Below are 14,469 nucleotides of genomic sequence, written 5' to 3' on the forward strand. Positions count from 1 at the left end.
CGCGGCGTCTTTGATGGCGAAGAACACGGAGCTGCCCAGGAAGACGAAGGTCTCGCCGATGCCCTGCGCACACAGGAGCAGGGTCACAGGCAGGGTTCCCCACTTCCGGCCGTTCTCAGGGCGTCTTCCGGCCGTTCTCACCTTGGAGGAGTAGATGGCGTGGGGGTTTTCGCTGTCCGGCAGCAGGCAGATGTTGAACTGGAGCGGCATGTCGCACACCGCCGGGATTTTATACTGAGACGGACCTCGAGTGTACAGGAGCCCCGAGGGGGAAAACTTGAGCTCCTCCATGGTATAGAGACCCAAACCCTGCATGAAGGCTCCCTCGATCTGACAGGAGGCGAAAACAGTCAGAACACCTGGCTGGAGTCTGAACAGCTCCTCAGCCATGAAGTAAGAGGGTTTCTTATCAATTTTTTCTGCCATTTCCATGTAAACAGACTTTGTTCTCAAAACACTGCCGTGTAAAAGTGAAAATTGGCCACTGACTGCTCGTCTCACACATTTAAAAACCGAGTGAATCACCTGTCCGATGTCCACAGACGGGTTCACGCTGCGTCCCATGTCCACCACCACGTCGGTCCTCACCGTCTAGAGTGAAGATACGGTTTCAGGACGTCACAGGGCGCCGCTCTGTGTACGTCCAGGTCAGAGTTGGGAAACGGTTGGCTCCTCACCCTGTAGTCTCCCGTCAGGCAGTCCAGCTCCACCTCGCTGCACGCCACTCCGTAGGTGTAGTAGGCGTACGGCTGACCCTTCATCTTCTCCCAGTCCATGTAAAGGTCGTGACCTCTGGGGAACACACGGGGACACATGGCGTCTGCAGCTCACTGACCAATCAGAGAGGAGGGAGCAGGTCTGGGACTCACCTGTAGTGTCCAGTGGCTGACAGATTGATCTTCTCAAAATAAGCTGCAGTGATCTGCCAATAAAAACAAACTGTTTTTTCTTGTTCAACCTTTCTCCCAGGAGACCCTCAGTAATCCCCCTTCCCGTCCTACCCAGCTCTCCCATGATCCTTTGGGGTCCTTCTGCCTGATGGGCTCCAGTCGTTTGTACAGAGTCTCAGTGGCGATCTGCAGGTGGGAAAAGAGAAACGCTCAGAGATGATCGTGTTTGCGGCCATACAGATAGGAAGTGGGCCCCACCTTGACCGCCATGCCGTTGGCATCGGTGCCGTAGGACGCGGCGGAATTGGAGGTGTTGGGCACGGTGGCGGTGCTGGTTTCACTGATGTAGATCTTTGAAAGTGGGATGTGAAGCTCCCGACTCGCCACCTGAACACAAACAGAAGGAGGAGTGTGAGAATGAAGACTCTTGATCCACACAAAACTACATCACCTGATTGAACCCAGGCAATTACAGTGATGACAACATACTGTATAATATTACAATTCATGATTTTATTTATTGTTACTAGTTACTTCTTCAAAAAGTTAACTGAATTAGTTAAATATTTTAAAAATAACTATTTCATTACTTTAAAAAAAATGTGTTTAAAAACATCAAGAATTAGGACGTTCCTGACTGAGGAGTTGCAACAATGTATCGGTTTTCAATGATGTCATCATCTAATTTGACCGAGATATGCAAATGAGCAGATGGGCAAATGAGATGATAAAATAAGCGACTGTGGAAAGGAAAAACTCCCTTTTGAAAGGAAGAAACCTTCCTGTTGAAGGCTAATGACGCAGAAAATAAACGGATACTTGACTGAATAAATGACAAACAGGAAACACTAGATTAATCTAAATTATTCAAATGTTGCTCTGTGATAACATGAGACAAGACTCCAATCAAATTTCATTTGCAACTGCAGATAGCATTTCTACATTCAGTGACATATCTATTGACCTAGATCTCTCTGAGGCTGGATCTCTGTTATGTCATGTGATGCACTTTGCACCAATATGGTTTCTTCTTTCAGGCTCCATCGGCTCTGATTATCCAGAAATCGTCAGGGCGTCACTACAAAAGGGCCAAAGAGACACGTGGCTCCAGAGCTGCAGGTAGAGTATTGCGAATGACCAGCAGGGGGCGGTGTGAGTGCTTCCAAACAGCAGGAGGAGGAGCTTCACAGTTTCCATGCTGCTGTGTGTCCGTACCTGCTGCACCTTGGTGTGGATTCCCTGACCCATCTCGGCGCCTCCATGAGTGACCAGAACCGAGCCGTCTTTGTAGATGTGGACCAGAGCTGCGCCCTGTTGCAGATATGAGCAAATCCGTCAGGAAGCTCTTGGGGAGGAGCGGGAACATCGAGGTACAGGTGAGTCGTACCCGGTTCATGAAGCCCTCTGCGAAGGCGACCCCGTACTTGATGGGGACGATGGACATGCCCCTCTTCTTCCACTGGCGCTCCAGGTTGAACTGCTCTATGGCGCTGCGCCGGGCGTCGTACTCGCTCCTCAACTTACACTCTTCCCAGCAGCGGTGCATGTTGCCCGGGTTGAACTGGAACTTGTAGTGGGTGATCGACGGCCCTCTGTACATGTTCATCTCCCGGATCTGAGGGAAGGATTTCAAAATAAGAGGCTGTCTTCCGGCCGCGGTCCTCCGGTGTGGGAGGAGCCGTCACCTGGTCGGTGGGGCGGCCCAGCAGCATCGCCACGTCGTTCAGCATGTTCTCCACCACCAGCAGACTCTGCGGCACGCCGAAGCCCCTGAAGGCCGTGTTGGACGGCAGGTTGGTCCTGCAGGCGGCGCCGCGGCCCCGCAGGTTGGGGATGTTGTAGACGTTATCCATGTGGAGCAAAATCTTCTCCATGATCTGCAGCCAGGAAACGAAAGGTCACGACCTCTAATATCAACTGTGCAGAAGACGGGAATCGAGCATCCCTGCAGGACCTACCAGAACAGACTCATCAACAGAGTTTCCACTGTTAGAGAAATACTGCAGGTCTGCAGCCACGATCCGCCCGTCGTTCATGAAACCCACCTGAAACAAACATTACTCTGTAAATACAGGAAATACGACCAATCATACAAGACTTATTTATGTATGCCCGGATAGGATCATGTTCTCATTGTTGGGGATTTGAAAAGACGTGAATTCTGGAGGTTTTTCAGTCTGGTTTTAATACTTCGCACAGTACTGAATCAGCACCTGGTGGGTATCAGCGATGCTGCTCTTGCATGGCTTAGGTCCTATCTGGCAGACAGAGCCATGTGTGTTAGACTTGCTGGCTCCTTGGCTTCTCTTTCTTGTGGGGTTCCACAGGGCTCAATTTTAGGCCAACCACTTTTTTCCCTGTACCTGTTGCCACTGGGGTCCATCTTTGAAGGCAGAGTATCTCTTTTCAGTGTTATGCTGATGATACCCAGCTATATTTTCCATTATGGGAAAAGCGAGGTTTCCACTCTGGCTGCGTTTCCATAACCCCTAGAAATCTGTAAAACCTAAATGTTATTATAAAAACTTGGTACTGGAAACACCTACATTAAAAAAAGCATCCCAAATATAGCAAAAAAGTTTTACGTTCTCATGAGATGGTTTTTCAGGTGTGTCAATGAGATTGTACGAGATTTACAGCTTATGCATGAAACACATCAGTTTTAATGAGAAAAAGACAGAGGTGATCGTGTTTGGCCCCCTGTGGACCCCTCCTTATCGACTTGGGCCCTCTGGCTCCACATGTGAAGCCGACAGTTTTAAACCTGGGTTTAAAGATGGACAGTGATTTTAAACTTGACTCAGAGTTTTTTTCTGTCGCTGCCCCGAAGTTGTGGAATGAGCTGCACATCAGACAGGCCCCCCTACTGTCTATTTTTGACGTTAGGATGAAGAAGTTTTACATGAACAGTTGGGGAGTGTGTGTGTGTGTGTGTGTGTGTGTGTGTGTGTGTGTGTGTGTGTGTGTGTGTGTGTGTGTGTGCGTGTGTATGTACCTTGTATTTTGCCTCCACCGGGTGTCGCCCGCCGGTGATCAGCATGTCGTCGCCTCGCTCCAGGACACAGCGGACGGCTCGACCGCTCCTGTAAGAAGTGATAAAAACAAAGACAGACTTTTAACCTCTATAAATCCACACACTCTCAACCGCTTATAACCAACTCAAAATATAACCAACAATTCGAAACATGACATGAAGAACGATGTGGAGTAGCAAACAACTGGGTGTCGTAACATGAGTGTGATTTGCATAAAATTAATTATGTTGAATATTTACATTTACATACATACATACATACATCCAAGTGGTTGTGGAGGCCTGCAAACCACCGCAGTGCATGCTGTAGGTCCGGGATTTATGAAGCTAACAGGACAACATCATCTGCAAAAAGCAGAGATGAAATCCTGTGGCTACCGAACCGGGCCCCCTCCGGCTGCACCAAGAACTTCTGTCCATAAAAATTATAAACAGACAAAGGGCAGCCCTGCTGGAGTCCAACATGCATTGGGAGCAGTGTCCTTCCAAAGCATTGCCCACAAGGTACCACGAGTAACGCGGTGGAACGCCTTCTCCAATTCCACAAAACACTTGTGGAGCGATTGGGTGAACTGCCACGAACCCTGGAGTACCCTATGGAGGGTCTAGAGCTGGTCCACTGTTCAATGACCAGGACGAAAACCGCAATGTTCCATTATTGGTTGAATCCTCCTCTCCAGTACCCTGGAAAAACTTTCCCGGGGAGGCTGAGGAATGTGATCCTCCTACAGTTGGAGCACACCCTCTGGCCCCCTTTTTTAAAAAGTGGAACCATCACCCTGGTCTGCCAATCCAGAGGCACCATCCCCGACTGTTGTAGAGACATGTCAACCAAGACAGTCCCGGAATATCATCCACCTACGGTGCCTTGCAACCGAAGAGTTTATTAACCACCTCGGTGACTTTGCCTTCGGTGATGAATGAGTCCACCTCTGAAACCTCAGCCTCTGTTTCATCCATGGAAGACGTAGCAACGAAATTGAGGAGGTCCTTCAAGAATTCTTTCCACCGTCCGATAATATCCGCAATCCTGATCAGCAGCTCCCTTCCTCCACTGTAAACAGTGTTGGTGGAGCCCTGCTTTCCCCTCCTCAGTCGCCGGACGGTTTGCCAGAATTTCCTCAAGGCTGACTGACAGTCCTCCTCCATGACCTCCCCGATCTTAGTTCTTGCCTCCACGAGCACTCGGACTGCAGTTCGCTTGGCCTGCAGATACCGTCAGCTGCTTCGGGAGTCCAATGAGCCAGCAAGACTTGGCAGGACTCCTTCTTCAGCTTGACAGCAGGCCTGAATTCTGGTGTCCACCACCGGGTTTGGGGGTTGCTCGACAGGCACTGCAGATCTTACAACCACAGCTCCGAGTAGCTGCTTCGACAGTGGAGGTGGAGAACATGGTCCACTCGGACTCAATATTCCCAGCCTCCGTTGGGATATGACAGAAGCTCTCCCAGAGGGGGGAGTTGAAAACCCTGCTGACAGAGGGTTCCACCAGACGTTCGCAGCAGACCCTCGCAACACGTTTGGGTCTGCCAAGTCTGTCCGAGTTCCTTCTCCGCCAGTGAATCCAAGTCACCACCAGGTGGTAATCGGTCGACAACTCTGCCCTCTCTTCACTCGAGTGTCCAAGACACGAGGTCAGAGGTCAGATGACACAACAACAAAGTCGATCATCGACCTGTGTGACCTCTTGCCAAGTGCACTTGTGGACACCCCTGTGTTGAGACATGGTGTTCACTATGGACAAACTGTGGTGAGGAGAGAAGTCCAATAGCAGAACGCCACTCAAGTTAAGATTTGGGAGTCCATGCATCCCTATCACCTCCCTCCGAGGTCTTAATGTCGCTGCCCACATGGAAGTCCCCCATTATAACAACGGAGTCACCAAGTGGAGCACTGGCTAGAACCCCTCTAAGGACCTCCGAGAAGGCCAGGTACCACACTGCTGTTCAGCCCGTAATCCGAAACAACAGAGAGACAGCTGTCCCCGAGCCGAAGGCGCAGGGACAAGACACTCTAGTTCACCGGGGTGAACTCCAGCACGTGGCAGCGGAGCTGTGGGGCCAGAGGCAAACCCACACCAGCTCACTGTACAGATCAATAATATAGGTAAATATACAAGCAAAAATCTCTCTTATGTCTTACTTCCATGCAGCCACAGAGGTGATACAAGCCAAGATGGTAGTTTTGGTGACCTTCCCTCCGAAGGCGCCTCCGATCCTCTTGATGTGACAGGTCACTCTGTTGGACGGGACGCCCAACGTCTCCGCCACCGCACTCTGAGGACAACGCAAACGGTTTTGGGTAAACCAGCCTCCTACACTGATGTGACACAGACGGCGACAACTCAGCGTACCTGAGTGAGGGCCGGCCACTGAGAGGAGATGTAGACGTTGAACTCCATCTCCTCGCCGACGGGAACGACCAGCATGCTCTGCGTCTCCATGTAGAAATGCTCCTGCCCGCCCATCCGGATCTCTCCTGAAGAGAGGAGGAGTTCAGAGACGCCGGAAGACATCAGGGACGACCAATGGTCTGTTCCGTTACTCACCTTCATAAACCTGATCCGCTTCTTTAAAAGCTTCGCTCACGTTCCCTCGTTCGATCAGCCTCCGAGGCTCGTAGAAGGACGACTTCTCCACGGCGTCCTGTGACGGCGGGAAACGAGGGACGGTTTGAGAATCTACAGACATCCAGGAAATGAGTGAAGGTGGAAAATCCCTGCAAACCTTGATGGTGAAAATGGGGTCCGGCAGGTCTTCGTAGGTGATCTTCACCGCCGCCGCTCCTCGCTTGGCGTTCGCCCTTGTGTCGGCGAGCACCGCACCCACCATGTGACCAATGCACGATACCTGCAGACAAGCAGCGGGGGTGGGGGGAGGGGGGAGACACTCAACGTGAAGACCTGGGAAGGTTAAGAAGTTCAGAATAAACAGAAGGTCACTGACCTCGTCCTCAGCGAGCAGCTGCTCTTCATACGCCATCATCGCGAAGACCTTCCTCCCCGGGATGTCCTTAGCGGTGATGACGTCCACCACGCCGGGCAGCTGCAGCGCCGCGCTCACGTCCACGCCGCTGTGGCACACAGGAGGAACGCGCTTCAGGAGAGCGGCTGAGCGGAAAGCTTCAGACATTCGCACTGCGGTCTCTCCTCACGTGATCTTGGCGTGCGCTCGGGAGCTGGTGACCAGCACCATGAAGAGCTCGCCGTCCACCTTGGGGAGGTCGTCGACGTACACGGCCTCGCCGGTGGTCTGGCTGATGGCGGAGCGGTGCATGATGGGACGGCCCACCGGGTCCTGCTCGCTCTGATCTTCTGAAACGGCCTGAAGATGAAGAGGAGGAGGAGGAGTGAGGGAGTGGCGTGTGGAGAGGGTGGAATCCGAGTGGAGACAGGGAGGCGTCTTCGGACCTGGAACTGCTGCACGCCGGGGAGGATGTCTCTGGGTAACGGCTCCATCTTCTCCGGGACTGCCTCTGTGATCAAGCTCTGGAAAAGTTCAAATATTCAAATCTCTGCAGGACGCTGCACGTCCAGAGTCAAGTAAAAACACGCTTTACCATCTCTCTGAGCTTGAGCAGGACCTCCAGGTTGAACTTGAAGAGCAGGCTGAGAGTGAGAGAGCGGCGGAACTCCACCTTCCCGCCAGGAGCCGACGGCGGGAGGACCAGTTCGTCCAGCAGGACGTCGTAGGCGCGGCTGAGGGTCTCATCGTCCCACGGTCTGAAACAAAGACGTTGAGTCAGACAATCTGCGCTCAACGGCGACTTTTAATGGTGGAGTCTCTCCGACCTCCCGGTGATGGCGGCGCACGTCTTGGGGGCGCTCACGGTGGTCGGTCCCATCCCTCCGTAGTACAGACTGACGTCCTGAACCACATTGGACCCCTCGGAGAAGGCCACCCTCATGCCCGTGGTCACGGTGGCGAAAGAGTGCTCCTTCCTGGGCGCCTGACGGAACGCTCGCACAAACTCCCCCTGCAGGACGGAACAGTCACGGCAGCTGACAGTCAGGATTTATAGGAAATAAATATAAATATGAACGTAAAAATGGGCAAATTATCATTATTACCAGTTCATTCCGACATTGATTTGATGTGTTTGCAACCATTTTATATCTTCTTTTTTAGTTAAAATTGTTTTAGATTTTAAATCACTTCAATTTTCTTCCATTTTAAATTAGTGGTATTGTTTAAAAGTCCTCATTTTATATTCTGCATTTTACTTTCAACATTATTCATGTGTTTATTAAATCACTTCATTAAACACAATAAAAATGTTTCATGCTCATGATGAATCTAAGTATTTATGAACAGAGCTTATTTTCAAGACAGTTATTCATTTCAGACCTTTCTGGAAAATGGGATGAAAACAGCCAAGACGATGTCCTCTGGCTTCAGGACGGTTTTTCCAAACCCGACAAAGAAGTCCTGATCCAGGGGAATCTCTCGACGTCCTCCTGGCGGGTTTACACACACACACACACACACACACACACATACACACAACTCATCATGCTCCTGCTTGATGAAGCATCTTTGTACGTTTGTCTTCACTGCTGTCTCGTCTCATCGGACTCACCGGTGGAGATGACGCTGACTCGGCACGTTCCGGCTGCCAGGACAGGGTTCAGGTCTGAGTTTGGGTACGCACTCGCAACGTTTCCTCCGAGAGACTGAAGAAGGAACGAAAACACAGATCTACTGAGAGAGGTAAAAATGACTAAAACTGAACCTCGGGGATCCTGGAGGGAGGTAGAGGCAGCGGGAGAGAGACAAGCTTCGAGTTTGACAAGTTGACGAGTGTCATCTGGCTTCATAGATAAGTAGATTTGTTTGTCATCTGCATAACAGTTTAAGTTAATGAAGTGTTTCCTGATGATATTCCCTGCAGGAAGCAAGTATAATGTGAAGAGCATAGGTCCTAGGACAGAACCCTGCGGAACGCCCGTAAACAAAGTGGAACCTGTCTGCTAACCATGATAGAAACCAGTCCACTGCTGACCCTTTAATGCCAATAAAATACCGCGTCTGCCAATTCAACCAGCCACAGATAAAACGTGGGCACCGAGTCCTTCTTCCACTCTCAAGATCATCTTCTTAGCAATTACCATTCCACACAGAGCAGCTGCTCTCTCATCTTTACTGGATAATGGTAAAGCGGTTGAAGCCCGAGTGATGGCTGTGACTGGATCTGATTCCAACTGCTCAAAAGATGCTAAGGTCCCATTAATGTATAACTCTCCTACTGCACAGACGCCTTTCAGTCTCCACGCCCAGAAGACCGCACCTTCAAGAGTTGCAACAAAGGAATGATTCTCACTTACAGGAGAATAATAAACCTTTGAAGCTTTAATGTGCGCTTGTATCTGTTTCAAAATTCTGGAGGCTGGGCAGGAAGTGGGTGACCGGGGGCCTTTCTTCCAACACACCAGGATGGATAACCGAGAAGTCAACGTTTGCCTAAATTGCTCAACCTTGTTCTGCCAGATAAGTCTAAAGAGATTCTCTTTTCATTTTTTTTTTTTTTTTTTTTTTTGTTATTGTCAAGTCCTGATCTGAAAAAGTACTATAAGCGATTTTAAATGGAATGGACAGCAAGCAGGCAGGATCAATCCCCGAGGAAATAGGCATCAATTCACTTTTATTCCAACTAATATAAAAACCTGAGTGGCTGCCAAGTGTAGGTTTGATAACAGCAACCTTAAAGGCCTGTGGGACCTTACCTGTCACTAAAGACAGGTCGATTTGATCTAATATTGATCACTAGTCAGGTGGAAAAGTGTCTTTAAACAGTCTAGTTGGAACTGGATCCAATAGACAAGTTGTGGTTTCGATGAGGCCATAATTGAGGAAACTCAGAGTCTTCTACAGGATAGAAGCTGGAAGCTGGAAGTCTGGTTCTTCTGACAGATCTGAGGATGTGATTGATCAGTTTGTGGCCACTTTGAAGACTTTTAAGCCAGTTAACGATACTAAAATGATATTTAACCAGGTTTCAGTGAGGTTTACATGTTGATATGTTTGGATTCGAAGCAGGCCTCCTTACAGCCACGTTTCGGATCTGCTGACTCGCCAGGTTCCCCAGCTGCTGCCTCAGGGCTCTGAACACCTCGGTCTTCTCCTCGGGGAAGCGAGGAACCAGCGACTCCAGCAGCCGCTGGACCTCGGCAAGGCTGCAGCCGGCTCCCACCCAGACGCCTGCGGGACGACAGCGTCAGGACAAACAAGACACCTCAGAGGGGGCGGGGGAAGGATACCCACCCTGCGGCGTCTCCGAGACCTGGAACAGCTCCCTGACCCTGGCAGGGGAGATCAGCAGCGGGTGTCGGACGCCTTTGAACTTCATGTCGGGACCTTCAACATGAAACACAAGTCACAGCTTCAGGAAGGAATTCGTCTGTGTTGATGTAAAACTCCCAAACACGAGGGACAGACTGACCGACGTTGGTGTTTCCCATCACCAGCGGGGCCTCGGGGTGTCGGCTCTTCAGCTGCACCAGCTCCTCCAGCGAGGCGGGAGACACCCACTTCACCCTCTCTCCGCGAAACCACAGCGTCTGCGGCGCCGCCGCCGCCTCCGCCATCAGCTGCAGAACACAGACGCGTTTCAGAGGAAAGTCACGCCGCCTTCAGGCTCCTCGGTGTCCATCTGCTGGCTTACGATCAGCTCCGGAGGGAAGATCAGCTCCTGAGTGGGATCCAGAGGCAGAAAATCCTCTTTGTTGAAGAGCTGAAGCTTTTCCTGCAGATCAGGGATGAGAAAACAAGACAGAGAAACATGAACGGAAATCATCTAATCTGAGCAGAAAAAAATGAATTTCAACAGTTTATACAGCTGTCAGCTCACTGGTTCAGGTTTATCCGAGTCTTTCTCCCCATTCAGGCAGCAGTTTCCATCACCATTGGCCTGGCAGCAGTTGGATTCCTGTGTGGATTCATTTACAAGAACGTGAGATTGCAGACATAAGGAAGTTCACGTTTACGACTTTTACAACATTGACTCCTTTCTATTTGACCTTTCTGATTTCAGAAATCAGCACGATTATTTTTGTACTTTGAACCTGAGGTGGCGATTAAACAGTAACTCCAACCTGACAGAAGGTCCTGCAGCCGTCCACGATGGCTCGATACCCGGTGCAGCGGCACATGTTACCTGAACAACAGAGCGCAGCACAGTTACGTTCGATTCCTTCTCATGAATAGAACGAATGACTGGAGGAGTGACACGTTCACAACAAGTCTCGGTTTGCTTGATTTTCAAAGCTGAAAAAAGATTGAAGTACTTTTCAGCAGGATGAAGCTGGGGTCGTTGCTGGCCTTCGCCTGACTACAGACAAAATCAGAGAAAAAGAATAATGGGGGTGGCATAGAATTCCTGAAGTCTTGACCACGCCATCTGAAGCGCATGAAAAGGCTGGAATCCTCTTCATGTGTTCAGTCGATTCTTTGCTGAGCCACCTTGCCAGCAGTTCATCACTGGCAGTTAGATCTAAACCCTGAGTGACGCTGAAGGGCGATCGCCAGACAAAGAGGCTTGACTGACAGTCAGAGAGAGTGAAGAGTCGCTGCTTTCTGGGGGATTGAATATATGAAAAACTGGACAGACAGGACGTCAAACGAAACCTTGCATCTGTTCCAAGTTAACCGCTGTCGTACATTAGTTCTTACTTCAAGCGTCGGACTAAAAATGTGATGAACCGATCAATAACTCTGGCTTGTGTTGGTAGTTTTGGATGTTTTGATTTGGCTGCAGGTAGTGACGCAGACACAATCTCTTCAAACGACAGAATAATTTGAGTAAAATTCATGCACGAACCAGCCAGCGCCTGCATGATGTCGTCCATGCTGGGCTGCGGTTTGTTCCTCAGCAGGGTGTAAACAGACATCACCATGCCCGGCGTGCAGAAGCCGCACTGAGAACCGTGAGCCTTGGCGATGCGCTCCTGAAAATACCAGACACAGAGCTCAGCAGGGGCCAACTGGCTCAGGAAAGACCATTTTACAGGGAAATCTGCACCATTATTGCACTTTTAAAGCAAGAAGAAACTCTAATCACACAGTTTCTGATGTAACTTTGACACCTGGGACTGAGGAGAACTGCTGCAGGACACAAACACAACAACTGACAATGTTTCATGGGATGAAGAACAAAGGTCTGTATGAACGATTCCAGCTGTTGGAGTTTATGAATGCAGGATGAATCGACAAGTTAATGATCTACCAAACACTGTTCTGAGCACGCTTCCGTTGCGAAACAAGAGAACTGATCTTTCATGATGAAAGAGGCAGCAGAAGTGTCTGAATGAGCGCCGCCGACCTGCACGGGGTGGATCCTGGTCTTGGTGCTGCCGATGCCCTCCACCGTGGTGACGGCGGCTCCGTGGAGCTGACACAGCGGCAGCAGGCAGGCGGTGGCCGAGAAGTGGCTGAAGAGCGAGTGAAGGGTAACCGAGAAGAATTCATTAAACTGCTAAATGAAAACGCGAGGTGCACTCTTCTTGTTGATTCAGGATCAGCAGTTGTTAATAGATTTGGTTTCATTATGGCCTTCAAACCTCAACCCATCTGCTGGGCTGCTCACACTGCAAAAGGATACCTGATGGTTTTGGTGGCAGGTTGGTAGCGCGACACCATGACCGTGCACGCCCCGCAGCCTCCTCCGCCGCAGCCAGACTTGGTCCCGGTTAACCTCACTGCGGTCACAGTTAAGGCCGACAGCTGAAAACTACTGTAATGCACATCACTGACCACATCTCCACTCTGAGAGAGTTGTTAAAGGATTCTGTTCTGCCTGAGGAAGGACAGCAGCATCGTCTCAGGGTCCACATGCTCCACTGTCACCTGCGGGGGCAGAAAACAGCATCAATGATCATAACGGATGAAAACAAATCAGTCAGAAACTACATATGCAACGGAGTATGAAAAAACCCTATCAGATCTGGACAAAGCCATGTTGGGTCATCCCTGTAAAAACTACAAAGGAGGAATGAAATCACTTACTACCTTGTAAAACAGGGCAATAAAGTCATTATACTGGTTACCGGAATTTTCCTCAATCACTTCCTCTGCTTTCAATGAACATTTACAGACTGTACAAATCAACTCAAACTTTCTATGATCTGTTTTTCTCTTTATATATTCCTAATGTTGCTGAATAAGACAGGAGAAACACAAATACTAATACCAGTGTTGTTATTAAAGAGGTAGTAGACAAAAAAATAAGAACAACTCATGGGGCGGAATTCAACAGTACATTCTAAAAGTATTAAATATGTAATTTATCGTAATGATGAAATTCAAGTTTAAAAAAATATATATATATAAATACATACATACAGATGTACAACATTTGTCTATCAGAATGGATAAATTGCGGCATGAGGAAGTCCTTATTTGGGCATCAATTTGATCTCTCACAGAACACCGGACCCACTACTTTGCCCGGCTATCCCCCCCCCCCCTTTTTTTTTTTTTTATTATTTAATTTTTTTTTTTTTTTTTTACCAGTTTTCAAGAGAAAGTTAGATTGGAAAACATATTTTTACACGAATTAAAAAAATAATCAAAAAAAAAAAAACACCTGAAGGCCGAAAACACACACTTCTGACATAAGTTCACCGGAAAAAGCGGCTAAAACCTGCAACTTTTATAGCAACTTGAAAATGTAAGAGTGTATTTTACCTTTTTCCCGTTAATAAAGAAGCACAAAGTGTCGCTTTCTCCTTCTGCAGACATCTTTCTGTCAACTCTGAAGACACGAACTGAGAGACGGGACCGTCGAATCCCTTTGAAGGGCCAGAACCACATCCGGTGGAGACCTTCAGAATAAAATCTCTCAGCGCCGCATCCGGTGGACGCATAAATAAAACGCGTACAAGCTCTGCAAACAGAAACTACAACATATACACGCACACACTACTCACGAAGAGTTTTTTGTTTGGGTGAAATGTCAGAATGAACATTAAAATGCACTTTAACCTTTACAAGTGAGGGACGGTAATCATCAAAGTGATCCACTTTTAACGGGGCTGCTCGTGCTCCATTAGGGGAAGGAACACTATTCTTTCCTCTGCCGTCCTTGTTCTTCTTTAGCCCAGTTTGTGGCCCACTTCTCTTTCCAGAAGGAAGATCGATCTTTGGGCTGACTCCCCCTCGTCCTTCTGAATATGTATGTGGCACATTGGCTTCACTTTGGAAATCTGGAGTTAAAAAGGACTCATTTGCCTGCACTGAGTTGTTTCTCTGCCCACACACCTGATCTGAATGAAACACCACGTAAAATGACCACAAATCTACAACACACACACTGTTTTACTACACGCATCCTCAACATTTACAGTTGAAATCACAAGTCTTCAAATGTGACGATTCACTGAGAAAATTAGTGATGAAGAAAAATTTAGTTCACAAACAGGACTCCAATGAAGGAGAGGCTGTTGCTGCCATCTAGTGGTTGATTTGTATGAGAGCATATCTAAAAAATAAGAATATCATGAAAATGTTCAATATATTTTGTCATTGATTTCCGAAAGTCAAACCTGTACGA

The 14,469-nt window shown here is 48.8% G+C and overlaps 1 protein-coding gene across 1 annotated transcript; it reads right to left on the reverse strand.

Moving 5' to 3' along the window:
* Positions 1–115: 115 nt before the first annotated feature.
* LOC115383639 (aldehyde oxidase 1-like) lies at positions 116–12,676 on the reverse strand. The gene is made up of 32 exons (XM_030085771.1): positions 12,672–12,676; positions 12,520–12,612; positions 12,241–12,349; positions 11,740–11,866; positions 11,015–11,076; positions 10,771–10,848; positions 10,585–10,665; positions 10,363–10,510; positions 10,185–10,277; positions 9,970–10,121; positions 8,503–8,596; positions 8,271–8,380; positions 7,715–7,899; positions 7,483–7,645; positions 7,334–7,411; positions 7,078–7,247; positions 6,651–6,996; positions 6,473–6,569; positions 6,278–6,402; positions 6,067–6,200; positions 3,886–3,973; positions 2,849–2,935; positions 2,576–2,767; positions 2,278–2,505; positions 2,106–2,201; positions 1,149–1,277; positions 1,002–1,076; positions 870–922; positions 678–792; positions 526–591; positions 174–330; positions 116–141 (listed from the first exon to the last, which is right to left on the reverse strand). The coding sequence occupies exons 1-32, from the start codon at positions 12,674–12,676 to the stop codon at positions 116–118; spliced, it is 3,762 nt and encodes a 1,253-aa protein (XP_029941631.1).
* Between the last annotated feature and the right edge of the window lie 1,793 nt (positions 12,677–14,469).

The sequence above is a fragment of the Salarias fasciatus genome (genome assembly GCF_902148845.1).
Source record: "Salarias fasciatus chromosome 23 unlocalized genomic scaffold, fSalaFa1.1 super_scaffold_20, whole genome shotgun sequence".
Classification (NCBI taxonomy): domain Eukaryota; kingdom Metazoa; phylum Chordata; class Actinopteri; order Blenniiformes; family Blenniidae; genus Salarias; species Salarias fasciatus.